This window comes from Nylanderia fulva, unplaced genomic scaffold (genome assembly GCF_048542155.1).
Source record: "Nylanderia fulva isolate GAGA-0341 unplaced genomic scaffold, ASM4854215v1 Scaffold6, whole genome shotgun sequence".
NCBI classification, from domain to species: domain Eukaryota; kingdom Metazoa; phylum Arthropoda; class Insecta; order Hymenoptera; family Formicidae; genus Nylanderia; species Nylanderia fulva.
In genome coordinates, this window is record NW_028190698.1 from 4523714 (window position 1) to 4539609 (window position 15896).

Genomic DNA, 15896 nt, shown 5'->3' on the forward strand with positions numbered 1-15896 from the left:
GTTCAGCTCGCTTTACCAAGCACTGATGATAGTTTTTGCTCGGTAAGATTTTTTGCTTCTACCCCCGCGGCCACCCCCAAGGGTGGATGATATATGACCGCCCCCGAGACACTGGCCACCCCCGGGAGAATGAGGAATAGAGGTGGAGAGAAAGAGAGAGAGAGGGAGGGAGGAGGATACATCCTGATTCCGAAAGAATTCTTTCCACGCGCCGAGCGTACATTTATATGCGTACAAATCCAATTATCGGCGAAAATAATATATATATTAGAATAATATAAATTAAATACGAGGCTCGTTCACCATTAGATTCCGTGTCATTTGCATAAATATAAATCGATATCACATTCGCAGATACTATTAATTTCAATATACATTTGAATTTTGTTGTGTCTATTCACGATAATTTATAGAAAAAAAAAATCAAACATATCGATCAATTATCCAGATCAAGTTCAAGGGATCTCGCGTCGCGAATGGTAGACTCCATTTCTCGAAAATTAGCGAAATATCATCGGACAAGAGAGGGAAGCTTAGAGACGGTTCGAGTTTATGGTGGCAACGCGGAGGTCTCGCGCAATGAATCAATTTATTTAAGGGTAGTTGGATTTCGCGAGTCGATGCACGACGATGCTGCGAGCCACCCTCCTGCAATACTAAGACTCACCCCTCTTTTTCTAACGTGGCTCGTTTCGTCGAATGATTTATAGTTTTCCTTCCGCGAGCACCCGTCTCTAACCCCGTACACATACCCTTCTCTCTCTCTCTCTCTTTCTCGCTGCATTCGTCTCGACAGAAGAGCAACCGGGCCACCCTCTTGCCAAATGTACGCAAAATAGTCGGAATTTTTTGGGCGTTTCACCCCTCGCTGGAGAACAGGGAAAAATCGAGCTGCGTCGAGTTATCGAAACGACAGAATTCGCTTTCCCGTAAATATCGAATTAGCTGTGATTGTCGTAGAACGGTAAAGCGACGAATGAGAGTGTGAAAGAGACGGGATGTAACACCTCGGGAGAACATGAACCTCTTCGGGGTAGATTTATGCGCGAGTAAGATTTGCGTTCTCGAGCCAACAACGTCGAATGGCCAACGTAAATGGCCACCGGGTGACCTGGACGGCGAGAATAATTAGTCATTTATGAGACCCGTAAGTGGGACCGCAAATCGGTCCTTCGCGAAGGGACGACGACGATAGGGACTTTACGGGGACGACGGCGTTATCTTGAAATTTATTAATCATATCATAACGCGCGAGAGACAAGCCGAAGGGTGTCCGAGAAAGACGAGGAGAGACACAAGCTACCGGCTCCATAGACTTATCTGGCACCTTAATCAATTCCCAGTTATTAATTATAGCCTCTGCCCTTCTCCTCGACCTCTTCCGCCTCCTTTCTACGTCAACCTCGAGGCGCACGCTTCCGAGAACTATACGGGCACCATTGTTCGCGCTGTTACAATGCGGTGTCAACAAGATCGCGGTCACATTTTCCCCGATGATCATTAATAATTATTTACCGAAGTGCGGAAGTCAGCTTAAAGCGCGTACGCCTGATGGGCGCCAACATTATGAAGAAGTTTGCGTTAAGGTTATGACAAAGTAAACATTGCACCCGCGATGCAAATATTTATCCAAAGGATGGAAAATGAATCTACTTTTCTCGAATGAAATTTTAGAGAGGAAAAAATTGACCATTAATCATTCGATATAAATTGAAAGTGATTTCTTGGAACATTGATCACTATTATATATAATAATAATAATTTTCACTTGAAATGTTATTATTCTAAAGAGATCAAATTTTGTTAATAGACTTTATAAAAAAATTAAATATTACTATAATTATTGATTTATTATTAATGTCATTAAAAATGCATAATGAAACATATTATATGTATATGCGAAACAGAGTAAAGATTTTATATACTCAACATATAATGGCTTTCTCAAGTGTCAATTTTTAAATTACCAATGTCGGGGAATATCCATGCCAAAAGAAAGGACGAGTGGCGTCGAGCGGAAGTTGAATGATCGTTTATGCAAATCCTAATCCTTTCGAAAATCCATTCGAGCGACGTTGACGGATTGGCGGGGGACTTTGAAGCTAGTTAAACAGATTGCAATCCTCAACATCATTCGTTCTCCTAAAGATGCGGAAGCTTCTATCTCGCTCGGTTATAGCAAGACTTAACTAATTATCGATAAAGAGATAATAATAAACTAACGAAAAATATAAAATAAGCTACTCGTTTCTATATGCCTTTTAAATATAAAAATACAATTTTGTTTTACGCATCGTATACGTAGTATAATTCGTAAGAGAATGTGAAGGTTCTTTTAAAATAAAATCATATATTATTGACAATCGCTAATAATATTATATATTTTCATTATAGTTGAGCTACAAAATAATCATTTTTGGAAAATTTATTTCTCAATGTTCTCAAACTGACAATACACGATGAAACGATAAATACGAACAGCTGATTTCTTTTTAGAGCAATATAAATATAGAAAATTTAATTTAATAAAAGAGATATGGTAATAAAGAGTAATTTTACATTCCGAGTACTTTGCAAAAAGACTGCGCACCATGCATATACTGTATAATATAACTATGTGTGATGGAAGCAACGAACTATGGGGGTTTTGTTCGAAAAATACAAAGAACGATTACTGGCAGTGGTGGTGCAAAAAACGGCGGCATGCCCGACCTGCTGAAAAATTAATCACCGACGTCACAAAGGAGTCGGTCGAAGACAATGCCAACGGTCCGGAAAAATATTTTTCACATTTTCTCTCCCTCGGTTAATAGCAAATTCTCGATAATGAATCGTGGACACTCGCAATCTCAAGAAATGGGACGAAGTAGCGAATTATCGTTTTTTTCCCGCGCTCCATCTTTCAAACGCAATCAAATAGAATGTCATTATTATCTGCTATTTTATAGACGCTTCGTTAGAAATCAATAATATGTATTACGTGAAAATGTAACATTTTATGCATCTAAATCGCGCAGAAAGACGTACACGTATATATCTTCCTTGTTACTCATAACTGTTTGTTTAATATGGGAATTCGAGCACTCATTTTCATACCCCTGCATACGTGTACCGAAATCGCGTGTGACACGACAAACGTGTAATCCGCGAGAAGGGTTGATCCCGGTTTAGCTCACACACCGCTGAATCCACGAGATTTAAGCCCCGGTGAATTTGAATCTGTCAATCCGAAGCGTCCAGCTAGCGTGTCGCGCTGCGCGAGAGAATGTATAATAAGAGAGCGTTCACAGATAATGCCATCCTGGATGTTAAAAGATCCTTTTTCACTGTCAGAAAGATTTCACTCGTATTCATGAGATCGTGTGTTCGAACAAATTCGTGTACTAAATACATATATTTAGAGAGATCTTTTTTGTTCAAAAAAAAAAAAACAAAAAAATATGATAATGAGATTTAAAAATCTCGTTTCAAGATTGAAAAAAATGCAAGGATGTAACAGAGAGATTCGCGTGACATCTCATTATCGTCAAAACAAATTTTAGTGCAAGGTGCACGATGTTCTTGTATTTAATTTATATTTAATCGATATTTAATCGTAAAGTTAAAACATAGTTTATTCGTGCAAAATAATATTATAAAAATTTTTTAATTTATATATTATCATTAATATATATGTACATACTGAAAAAAATTTGTTAATTTGACTAAACCTTTCGACTAAATATAATTTTGTTAATTGAACATATAAAAATATTTAAATTAAATATAATATATTAAATCCAACACAAAACATATATTTGACTTAAATACTATATATATATATATATATATATATATATATATAATATATGTTCAATTAACAAAATAATAATTTAATTGAATGATTTAGTTAAATTAAGAACTTTTTCTCAATGTACATATATATAAATTTCAACATTTATAATTTTATTTCGTATGAATAAATTTCTGCGGATTTTTTAGGTTTACGATTTTTAAATTTATAAATTATCATAAATATATATAATATAAACTTTAACATTTATAATTTTATTTTTATAATTTTATTATATTATACATGTTAAAGTTTACACTAAAAAAATTATTTATTGACTTGTCTAAATGACTTTGTCTAATAAATGAAGACAACCACATATTTAGGTTTCACTTAAAGCTAAAATGACTGTTGATGTAATCAGGCCTTAAACTTTCAACTAAATATTATTTTGCTAATTGAACATATAAAAATATTTAAATTAAATATAACAAAACGTATATTTAACTTAAATACTAATATACGTTCGATTAACAAAATAGTAATTTAGTTAATAGGTTTAGTTAACAATTTTTTTTCAGTATATAAATATTATATGTATATAGTATATGATAATATATGTATATCAAATTTTTTATACGTATACGTATACACAAAACTTAATATATTAAATTCGTAAACACATTTGATTAACCTATACGGATTTGATTAACAAAGAACGAAAAAAAAGCTGAAATTTATTCTTTGCAAGCACAAGTATATTTTGGATATGTGCCTTCCAGCATGTTTTTCCACACGAAGTGTGTAGATTAGGGGAAGATAGATACCAGAAAAGTAGAAATTCGAAGAAGATCGAGCGAGAGTCCAAATTGCATTTACGGTCTTGACCGTGGAAGAAGGCGAAACGATATTAAGACACCGGTGGCCCTTCGTCGGGGTCGATGTATCATTTGCCGGCGGGTCGTTAAGCGGTTTCAATTAGTTTTCCCGTGCAGGTCTTCCTCCGCACCCACACGAGCACTGAGGAGAGAGAACCCACCCAGCTTAATCGCGCGGTCCAGTTTTTTCTCATAATTAGGAAAAGCTCGTTAATACATCCTAGATATCTATCCTTCCTTTCCACATTTACGACAACTAGTTTTAACCATCGAACTTGACGAATTCAAGAATGAGAATTTGTTTCTCGCAATCGCGTATGTTAAAGCAAAAAATATAATATCAATTTTATGTCCAAACACATATATATATTTAATTAAAAGTGGACAATTGTGTAGCAAACTTAATCGCAAATTGAAACTTTCGTATTAATATTAAATTAAGAAATAATATCTTTATTTTTTGCTCTTTGTACATTCGAAGAACGCCTTTTTAATAACGCCATTATGGCGCCTTTCGTTTGCGAAAGGTTAATCATTTTTTCGTTAGCTATATTTTTAATTAACGATAATCTGTTTTACTTTTATGATTAACATCTTGCTTTCAGGCATCCAAACTTTATTAAATAATGTATCTTACCGTATATTTTATTCACTGATGCTGCTCTAAACGCGTCGAGGTAATTATAGTTGTATATCAACGCCTTTACTTTGGCGGGAAATGGTAGGGAATGAGAGAGTATGGCAGGAAATAGGGAGAAGCATTAAAATTGCGCGTCGATATGTGCGATTTTCGAGACAACTAATGCCATCTTACAACGTAGTTAATTACCGACCGGAAAATTTACTGTGAAGATTACTATCGATAAAAAAGATCGATCTCGATGAGGAAAACAGTACTATATATATTATAAATTTTTTATAAAACTTTTTAAGCCCAAAATACTCTGTTTAAAAATAAAATTATCGAAATCCGGCATTATATTTGCATTTGGACATACAATTTTATTTTTTTTTAAAGCAATAAATTTTTTATACGTGCGATTCAGTCAACTATGGGCAAAAGACTATCGTATAACTCTGCCCAAAGAAAGCAATTATAAATCGTTTCAAGATTCTTATTATATCAATATAATAAAAATAATTTAGGTACTTACCGAATGAAAGAACGCCAGCTATCCAAGAAACCTTTCTCCACAATGTAGAATAATTTTGTTGGATCGCTGCATTTCAAAATTTCATTTCTATTCTTTCCGTAATATAATTCGGTGAGTTCGTCTTTTTGCTGCTTTGCCTTTATCTTGTCATCTTTCTTCGCTCTTTGTGCGTTTTCCATTCTCTCCTGAAACATCGACAAACGACAATTGATATTTATATTTTTAAAAATTCTTTAATTCCTTTTTTTTAACAAAAGCATAATTTTACAAACCTCACAGATTAAACAGGATTGTGATCCAATAGAGTATTCTTTCGAATCTGGAAAATATTTTCGAAGAATCGACCAGGCTTCTTGAGGTATCACTTTTCTACTGGAGTCTGCTGTTTTAAGAGAATTATGTTCGCAGAATAGATCTTCATTGAAGTTTATAATAATTTCATTTTCTTCATTTTCATCAACTTCTTTCAGGCAATCATTGCCATCTTTATCCACATTTTTACTCTCTTCGTGTGGAACATCTTGGCAATCATTCATCTCTTGTTCCATACCCTCTTGAAACGTTTCCATGGCTAATTTTCGCCATGATCGCAATGATTCAGTACCAATTATATAACTTGTTTCAGAACTAAAACAACACAAATATCACGATTATAACGAATATTGTTTATTATCTTTTTTTATATTAATAAACTGTTAAGAATTATTATATACTTACGGTTCTTTAAATGTGCGAATTAGCTCATTAACTTCTTTATAATCTCGTTCAAGTGCTAGTTTGAAACGCAATAATTTACATCGTCTTTTTACGCAAATTTCGCATAAAGATGTTTGATCTAATCGTGGTCCTCCTCGATAATTATCGTAAAGTATTTGGGCAACTGTTATCGGTACACATTTCGCACGACTCACTTTTAATGGATCGAGTCGATAGTGCACACACATTAGAGTGGAATTGTCGATTGGGGGAACACTGTCTGCAATGGAATGTCCACTCAACCATTTTGATAACCAGTCAGTTGGTATCCAATAATATTCATCCCAACATGTTGTTGATTGAATCATGTTATATATATCTATCACAAGTTGCCGTTTGGAATTTTGATCTTCAATTTCTTTTTGCTGAAAAAAGAAGAAATAATGTAATAAGCATAAAAAAAACTTATCAAACCTGAAATTTATTTCTATGTTATATTTCTTTACCTTTTCTTGTTGCGCTGCTAACAAACTCAATTCATGTTTAACATTTTCTTGCCTGACAAGTTCACGCATTGTGTTACTTACTCGCCAACTTTCAAATTCCATCTGTAGACATAAAAATGTATTTATTTAATCCAAAATATTACAATATACCAAAGCACATATGTAAAAAAATTATTTTTAAGAAAGTTACTTCTTCGTAAAGATCTCGTTCTCCACAACTCATAGCTCTGTGTGCAGCACCATTCAGTCGTTTGTAATCAAGTTTAACAACTTTTATTACTGGCTGTTTTAACAATTCAATCTTTTTCTGAATTTGTGGCGAGGCAGAATTAAATTGATCTTCACTTCCATTTGCATTAACAATAGTTTCTACAGTTTCAACTTTATCCATAGTAAGTATATCAGTCTTTTGAAATACCACAGTCTTATCCATTTTTATTTTATCCTCTGACTTTACATTTAATATGTTTTCAGAGTTTTCTTCTTGAAATAATAGTTCATTTTCGATGTTATTTTTTTGTTTTGTTTCATCTAAAATGTCTGATTTATCTTTAACTGTAAGTCTCTCTAAATAAACAGATTCATCCGAGACATTTGCTTCGGCATCAGGTTTCTTCACCTTCATTTTTTTCGTCATATTTATTTGACAGTCTGTAGTTGACTTTTTATAAACCAACATATAAGCTGTATTGGATGAAAGAAATCCTTTTGGAACGCGTCCACGTTTCATTGGTTTCACATTATCTATAAAAAAAGGAAAAAAAAATCTGACTTCTGTCTCATGACATGAGAATTAATTAATTTTTTATTTTATTAAATGCATATTTAATTACCATTTACGCCATCCTCAATCCGTTTATTTTGCATTTTTTCTACTTTATCGTCACTAAACTGATACCACTCCCCACTTGAATTACATATATTCGCAATGTAATGTCCAGAATGAGCAGATGGACCTTTGTGACTTAATACCGCGACAAGACTATATAAATGAGTTTGAGGTTGGCACCTAACATATTCCGACATATCGAGATCTTCAGGAAACTGAATGTATGAATTTAACTTCCTTTTTTGTCCAGAATCTCTGTTATAGAAAATTGAGCTATTAGATCTAGCAAATAAAGATTGCCATTCGCGTCGTAACGTCTAAAACTTACCTATGAAAAACAAAACGCATTAGTTGGATGTTCAAAGTTTCTGGAAGAGACTCCAAACGTATGAACCGCCTGGCATCCTTTTTGTCATTGCAAGTGACGCAATGATACTGATTCGCACCCGTCAGCTGTTCTTCTGATAAATACTTGTCTACCGCCTCCTTCAAAGTTGCCGCCAGTTGTAAATCCAATTCGTAGAATGTGGTGGACGTTGGATACTCAGTGCCGCACGTCGAACAACTGCATCAAACATAAAATTCTAATTATCTACTAAGAAGTCATTTCTCTCTGCCAAATCAGTTGGTCGCGCCAGTCACCGTAGCGAACAACGTGTCCTACCATGTTTTCATCGTCAAGATTCATCGGCATCATCATCGTTTAGGACAATTCTCATTTGTTTTCCACTTCAGAAAACCCACCAATTGATATAGCTGTATTTTCCTTGGGTCAGCCTCTGCAGCATCTGCCTCAGTTCTGAATTTTGCTGTAGCTTTCCTTCAATATGGCACAGTAGCAGCTTGGAGAATTCCTGAGCATCCTGTTGTGTTCTGGTATCCAGGGATAACGCGACAGCGAGATTCATTGGATCAAGAAGACTCCGATTTCCGAATTGCATCATTGCAAATATATATTGCAATTGGCCGACTGCAGTTGCTGGATGATAGGGTAGTCCTGTCTTCTCACTCTGTTGCAATGTCTCCTTCTCCTCTGGATCTTCCGTAATATCCCATTTGTATATTATTCTCCTGTATAAAAATTACCATTTAATTTATTAAAATAATATATTACACATATACAAAGATTTAGTTTTATATAATATATATTAATATTATCTATATTATATATATTATATATATTATATTATAAATATATATTATAATGTATATTACACACCTCATATCTTCATTGTGAAACCACATTTGGATTAAACTATTGACATAGCAAGTAGCACCAAGATTTTTTAAACCAACATATTGGGTTGGATCACGTAGCTCGGATAAAGAACTTTCTAAAGAGACTATCTCAGCTGGTTGTGATTTCATATACTTTTCTTCTCCTAAACCTGTTACACATTGAGGATTATTGGCACAGTTACGTCTGAAACAACATAATGTGCTCTAATTAGGATACATATTTATGACAATCATAGTATTATGATGCAATTAATACATCTTTTTTAGCATAAAAAATCATTCTTAACTTACTTGCAATTTTTACAATTCTTTAATCCAATCCTATATGCAGTTTCTAAATGTACTTTATCAATTTGTTCTGGACTAACAACTTCCACCCATGCCCATGCTAACTTTTCTAAATCAACCTTTTTTGTCGGTGGCATATCTGTAACATAAAATATATAGAGATTTAATGTTATAGATCAAATAATATTATATTTTATTGAATAATTATATAAAAATATACTGTGTACACCCCACACAAATACAATAAATATATAATGACCTATCAATCACAGTTGTGTGATGATATTCACATGTTTTATATACACATATTTATTTATGTAAAAATATAATAAGATAATCTTATCCTTCCAGTAAATGCTAATTTAATGAATATATTGCTAAATTTTATATATTATAATTGCACATATTTTAGCATAAGCTATCAATTCTACATATCCGATCAAATAAATCATCATATATTTATTAAAATTTACTAATATTAGGACATACAAATTTTTAAATTCTGAAAGAATTTTAATTTATAAGCATTGTATTTTCGCGTGTGATTCTCAAAATAATAAATTAAAAAATAATTGAAGTCGGAACATAAATGTTTATCCGAGTAATCTTGCAATTTTTCGCGCCACAACATTGTTCCTTTATTCTGGAGAAACAAGAGTAAAGAGATGGGAGAAATTTGAAGAATATTTACCAGATAACGGGGAATGCATTATCAAATATCGGAATATAAGTAGACGCTCGGGAAAAAAAAACAAAGCAATAAACTACCAAAGTGACACATGAAGCAGCGAGTGCATATACCTGCTCGCATTGCTTTTCTCCACAATTTACAAGGTTATAAAAAGAGATCGCTGTTATCCTAATTATTTTCCGAATTAGCAAAATTTCTACGATCCACACTGTCACATACCGTTTCTTCGAATTCGTCAAGAATACGTGTGGTCAGCAGAAAACGATGAAACTGGACGAAAGAACGGAAACCTTTACGAAAACAGACATCCACCTCTTCGACCATTCGCCGCCATATGCAATCAGCTATCAAAGCGCGCGTCAAATCAATCTCTAAAATTGCGACACGACGGATCATCGTAATAGAATTTAGAAAATATTCGCTTATAATGAACCAATGCGCGAGAAAAAATTAAAAAATATACTTGCTTGGAATACGTTTCTTCGCGCAAAGTTATATTTTTAGTAATCGCTTTATGCACACAAGATATCTTATCATTTGTAGATACATATTTGTATGTACACACATATATATATATAGTGCAATATATTTGCCACGATTCATTTTGAATAATAAAGCAGTATAATTACTACATTGAATGTGTGAAAGTGTTAAAACCACTTTGTAAAAATTTATAAATTTTGAATAAATTTCAGTAAAATGTCTTGCACATTTTTATATTTTGCTTATGGAAGTAATTTACTTGCTAAAAGGATACACTTAAATAATCCAACCGCAGTAATGAAAAATATTGGTTATATTAAGGTAATAATAATATATATATATATAAATATATATATATATATATAGCTTTTTGTTTTATATTTCTAAATGTATATTGTAATGATGGATGACCATGATCAAAAATCACTGGATGATTTTTCATAAAAAAGTACTGATCATTCTTTGATGCAGGTTATATTTACATTTTGTATACTAGTTGTTTACTTATTAATATTTCTTTAACATTATATATATATATATATATTTTAATAATTTAATTATAAAATATAAATATATTTTTGAAGGAATCTTATATATCTTATATATAATACAAGATACTAAAGATAAAGATAATTATTAAAAATAAATTAAATTTTATTTCAAAAGCTAAACAGAAATCTCTAAAAAAACATTTAAATAAAAATATAAGATTCTTTTCAGAATTATGTAAAAATATTTGTAATGTGTAAATTGTATAAAAGATTAAAAATTTTTAAAACTTCTCATTTTTAATTGAGCTTGAATATCATCTTATTTTCAAAATATTTGTTTTATTATATTTATTATATATAAAAATATATATATATATATATATAATACATATATATTTTTATTAGAATTTTAGGCTGGATTTTCATAGATATTCCAAACGATGGTGTGGAACATCGGCAACAATTGTAGAAACAGAAAATTCAGTTGTATGGGGTGTAGTCTGGGAATTAGATAATTGCAACTTATCAACATTAGATTGTCAAGAAGGTGTTCAGGATAATATATATCGTGCAATGTCAGTAAATGTTGAAACTCCCAATGGTACAATTCTAAACTGTAGAGTATACCAACAATGTGATAATCCAAAAGAATACGTAAAGCCAGCAGATCTTTCAATAGATAGGAGACCTTCACCATTATATCTGTATCTATAATTCTATATTTATTATATTCTATATTTATAATTAAAAAAATTAATATCTTAAGATTTATCAAAATTTTTGTCTCCCTTATAGAAATATGATATTAAAAGGGGCTCAAGAAAATAATCTTCCTGCCGATTACATACAATTTTTAAAAACTATACCACATAATGGATATGAAGGAGAATATGACATTAGGTAGGCAACAAGTTGTCATGAATATTAAAATTAATTGAAACAAGTTTTATATAATAAATAGTTTTAACTCTTATAATACAATTTGTATCAATATTTAATATTATATTTAAAAAAGTATTATAATACTTATCTTTCGTCTGTAATAATATTCCTAATATTTTCTTTCTGTTTTTCCATGGTTATATACAATGTTGCATCGCAGCCTTTCTCTGATTGAAGCTTGATTTCTACAATATTTTTATCATCTGAATTGTTTTGATAATGTGGATCAAGAATCACATATTCCAGTGCCATCTCTGCTGTCATTTCGTCCAATGTATGTCGAGGAATTTTCAATTTTAAAAATTGTCTTTTGTTTACCTAAAAATATGTTATTGTGTAAATATATCAAATTACAAATTAAAAATATTAAACAAAAATTTATCACAAACAACATTCCATGTGCAAAGTTTTATAAACATTCTCATTTTACATATATTTATATTTTAATACTGTGTGTGTGTGTGTGTGTACATACTTACATAGATATTCAGTGCAAGTTTATAATCCATATCAATTTCTGGCCATTTTTGTTCGAATACATCTTTGTCCAAGCTTACTTCGTTATTATCTATAAGATGATGTTTCACAGAACAAAAAGTAGCCCATAACTCGGAAGCAAAATGTGGAGCAAATGGGGCAAGCATTATAATTTGAACTGCTAATGCTCGTTCATATTCGCGACTTTTTCTTAAACATTCCAAACAAACCTTTCGCAAACTGTAATTATAAATTAAAATTTATTGAGTGTACATTAAAATATTAGAATTGAATATATTGAATATTATTTAATTATTTACCTATTTGTAAGACCTTGCATTCTAGATATTGCTATACTAAGTTGCTGTGATTTTGCTATGATATATGTTGTATTTTTGAGAAAATAATTTCGACTATCAAACATATATGCATTGTGTTCAATATATTTAGGATCAGTAGGTTCATTTTTGAGTTCTTCCAGTGACATATTGTCACGTTCACTTTTAAATTGTTTAACAGTGCTCCAAATACGATTTTGCCAATTTTTTATACCAGGAATAGCTGCAATATTATAGAGAATATAAGTATTATCTTCTAATATATTAATTGCCATATATGTTATGTCAAAATTACCATTATAAACAGTTAATTTTTAAGATACTCACTATTTTCCGACCAATTCCTAGTGGATGTTGGTGCAACATCAGCCAATATTAATAATCTAGTTGTATCTATTCCATATTTGTACAATAAGTTAAGAGGTTCGACCCCATTGTGTTTTGATTTCGACATTTTTTCCCAATTCATAGAGACAAGTTCTCCAGATTTTGTTTTATATTGTTCTCCTTCTTTTATTACATCATCCTCTGGCACATATTTACCTGTATTTTTAGTTTTATATGTTTTACCCATTATTACTCCTTGCACAAGAAGCTGTCTAAATGGTTCTCGACATGGTATAAGACCTTCTGAATGCAAGAAGTGACTCACAAATCTCGCATAGTATAAGTGGAGCACACCTGAAATATATAAAATTTAGATGTTAAGTTGAAATATAAATTTATTCAAAATTAACAATTAAGACAACTAATGCTATTATACCATGTTCTTTTCCACCTATGTAAAGATCCACAGGAAAAGTATCTTTAGCTTTTTCTATCGAAAACATCTCCTTTGTATTTTTGGGATCTATAAATCTTAAATAATACCAGCTGCTGTCTACAAACGTGTCCATAGTATCGGCTTCCCTAGTCGCCTTTCCTCTACACTTGGGACATTCTGTCTGCAACCAATCTTTTGCATCGTGGATGGAAAATCCTTTATTAGACGATGAGTGTATTATCTTTGGTAATGTCACAGGAAGTTGATCGCGAGGTACTGGTTGAGCACCACAATTTGTACAATGAATAATAGGTATAGGTGTACCCCAATACCTTTGTCTAGAGATTAACCAATCTTGTAATCTCGAACTTACTGGATATCCGCCTATTCCCAGTTCTCTAGCTTTCTGGAATATTTCTGATATCTTTTGCTGTTGCTGTTCATAGCTACGTATCGAATGTCGCGTAAATGCTATTCCAACTAACTCGGAAAATTTTAAATCTTCCATTGACGCCGAAGGTATACCCAAACGGGTATCTCTCCATGGTGGATAAACCACTTTATCAGTGATAAAAATCGGCAACTCTTCACCAGAAAATGGATTTATTATTTTTGCATCTAAACCTTTTATACCGTTTTCTAAATCATATGTGTGTTCTTCACGATTTAATATACTTTGAGGAGATATAGCAACAAACTTTGCATACTCTATAAATTCTGGCAAGTCAGTCCATAAGTTTATTGTCTCTGGAAAGTCTGGAATTTTGGATATCAATTTAAAATCAATATTAATACCATTACAATCACCTATCCAGTGCTTTTGCAACTTTATAATATCTCTCCATTCCTTCAAGCTTGGATCATTTAAACCTTCCATCAATGATCTGTAACATAGTCAAGTAAAATCTAATTGACTTTATAAAATACTACATATATGTATAATACTTTAATACTTACTTTGCAAAAGCTGTTGTTCTAATAAACCATTGATTTAATAATTTTTTTTCTACTATTGCACCAGATCTCCAAGATCGTTGATTCAAGTCTACCTGTTCTTCAGCTAGTACAGTTTGATCAACAGGATCCCAATTAACATAGGCTTTCTTTTGATAGGCCAAACCTTTATCAAACAATTTTAGAAACAATTCCTGTGTCCATTTATAATAATCTACATCACAAGTTGCAAATTCTCTCTCCCAATCAAAAGAATAATTCAGCTTGTTCAATTGGTTACGCATTGTCTTTATATTTTCATTTGTCCAGACAGCAGGATCAATTTTTCTTTCAATAGCAGCATTTTCCGCTGGTAATCCAAAAGCATCCCAACCCATAGGATGAATCACATTTTTACCTAATACAAAATTTAAATACAAAATTTATTAAGTTAATTAGTTTAGTTTATACTTGTAATTTGAAAAAGTTATGTCGTATAAAATATATTCTTAAAATTTGCTTTTCTTTAATATAAATGTTCTTTAATATAATAATGATATAAATCTTACAAAATATTATTTCTTGTAAGAAATTTTTTTCACATACCTTTGAGTCTGTAAAATCGAGCTAAGACATCACTTATTGTATAAACTCTAACATGACCCATATGCAAAGCTCCAGATGGATATGGAAACATAGAAAGCACATAAAATTTATCTTTTATGTCATTATTATATTTGTAAGAATTAACTTTATCTCTCCAATAACTTTCCATCTTTTGCTTCACAGAAAGTGTGCATTCCGCATACTAAAAATCAATAGATTAAATAAATAATACAATATTCAAAATAAGTTACATTTTACAAATAATAAATTTATTTCTATTATATATTATATATAATATTTAAATATTTAAATATGTGTTGTGTGTAGAATATGTGTGGTTATGAGTAATTCGAAGTTTGTATTATATTCGCGAATATTAGAAATAAAGCCAAAATTGTGACATAATTATTATAAAAGCGTATTTATATATTTAATATTTAAACACCGCACAAAATCACAATGATATATGTTTATATTTGTAAATAAAAAGGTTTATACCGATGATATATTAATCGCAGGTGATGTTTGCCGGTGAAGACTACTACTGCAAAATCTTCGTATCTTATATCGAGACAGTATTTTAAAGGAGCGCGACATATTTTGCACCATTATAGAATATGATTTTCCCGTAAGAACAGAGTGACACGGAACGTTTCCCTTATTATATCACATTCAAGATTGTACATATTATTATACCATGTACGCTGCCATTTTCTTATACGACTCTAGATAAACTACTGTTTATAAATTTAAATAATATATTATAAATTACATTTATTTGGTCGGTTTTTAGCGTTAAATATGTGTCCG

At 31.5% G+C, this 15896-nt stretch overlaps 3 protein-coding genes across 7 annotated transcripts in view; 1 reads left to right on the forward strand and 2 right to left on the reverse strand.

Annotated features, from left to right (window-relative positions):
* LOC114940196 (ubiquitin carboxyl-terminal hydrolase 48) overlaps positions 1 to 10576 on the reverse strand; it is a 55162-nt gene extending 44586 nt beyond the window's left edge. For 2 of the 4 annotated variants that reach the window (XM_085487955.1, XM_085487956.1), the window contains exons 1-11: positions 10273 to 10339; positions 9366 to 9501; positions 9055 to 9258; positions 8580 to 8906; positions 8164 to 8400; positions 7840 to 8090; positions 7197 to 7750; positions 7007 to 7108; positions 6522 to 6925; positions 6077 to 6431; positions 5805 to 5989 (exon numbers count right to left, since the gene is read on the reverse strand). In XM_085487955.1, the coding sequence (XP_085344081.1) occupies positions 5805 to 5989; positions 6077 to 6431; positions 6522 to 6925; positions 7007 to 7108; positions 7197 to 7750; positions 7840 to 8090; positions 8164 to 8400; positions 8580 to 8906; positions 9055 to 9258; positions 9366 to 9499 (2753 nt within the window). In that variant the 5' untranslated portion in view covers positions 9500 to 9501; positions 10273 to 10339. The other 2 variants (XM_085487959.1, XM_085487957.1) reach the window with 2 other exon arrangements.
* Positions 10577 to 10635: 59 nt separating this feature from the next.
* LOC114941687 (gamma-glutamylcyclotransferase) lies at positions 10636 to 12765 on the forward strand. The gene is made up of 4 exons (XM_029316755.2): positions 10636 to 10857; positions 11433 to 11731; positions 11823 to 11927; positions 12130 to 12765. Exons 1-4 carry the CDS (start codon positions 10753 to 10755, stop codon positions 12149 to 12151), a joined length of 531 nt encoding a protein of 176 aa, XP_029172588.1. The 5' UTR covers positions 10636 to 10752; the 3' UTR covers positions 12152 to 12765.
* Positions 11958 to 15819, reverse strand: LeuRS-m (Leucyl-tRNA synthetase, mitochondrial). 2 transcript variants are annotated; one of them, XM_029316724.2, is made up of 8 exons: positions 15585 to 15819; positions 15087 to 15288; positions 14505 to 14898; positions 13548 to 14431; positions 13112 to 13465; positions 12767 to 13007; positions 12449 to 12686; positions 11958 to 12287 (listed from the first exon to the last, which is right to left on the reverse strand). In XM_029316724.2, the coding sequence occupies exons 1-8, from the start codon at positions 15693 to 15695 to the stop codon at positions 12054 to 12056; spliced, it is 2658 nt and encodes an 885-aa protein (XP_029172557.2). In that variant the 5' UTR covers positions 15696 to 15819; the 3' UTR covers positions 11958 to 12053. The 2 variants fall into 2 exon arrangements, with proteins under 2 accessions (XP_029172557.2, XP_085344086.1); XM_085487960.1 differs by having other exon boundaries at positions 15087 to 15155; positions 15585 to 15647.
* Positions 15820 to 15896: the final 77 nt, after the last annotated feature.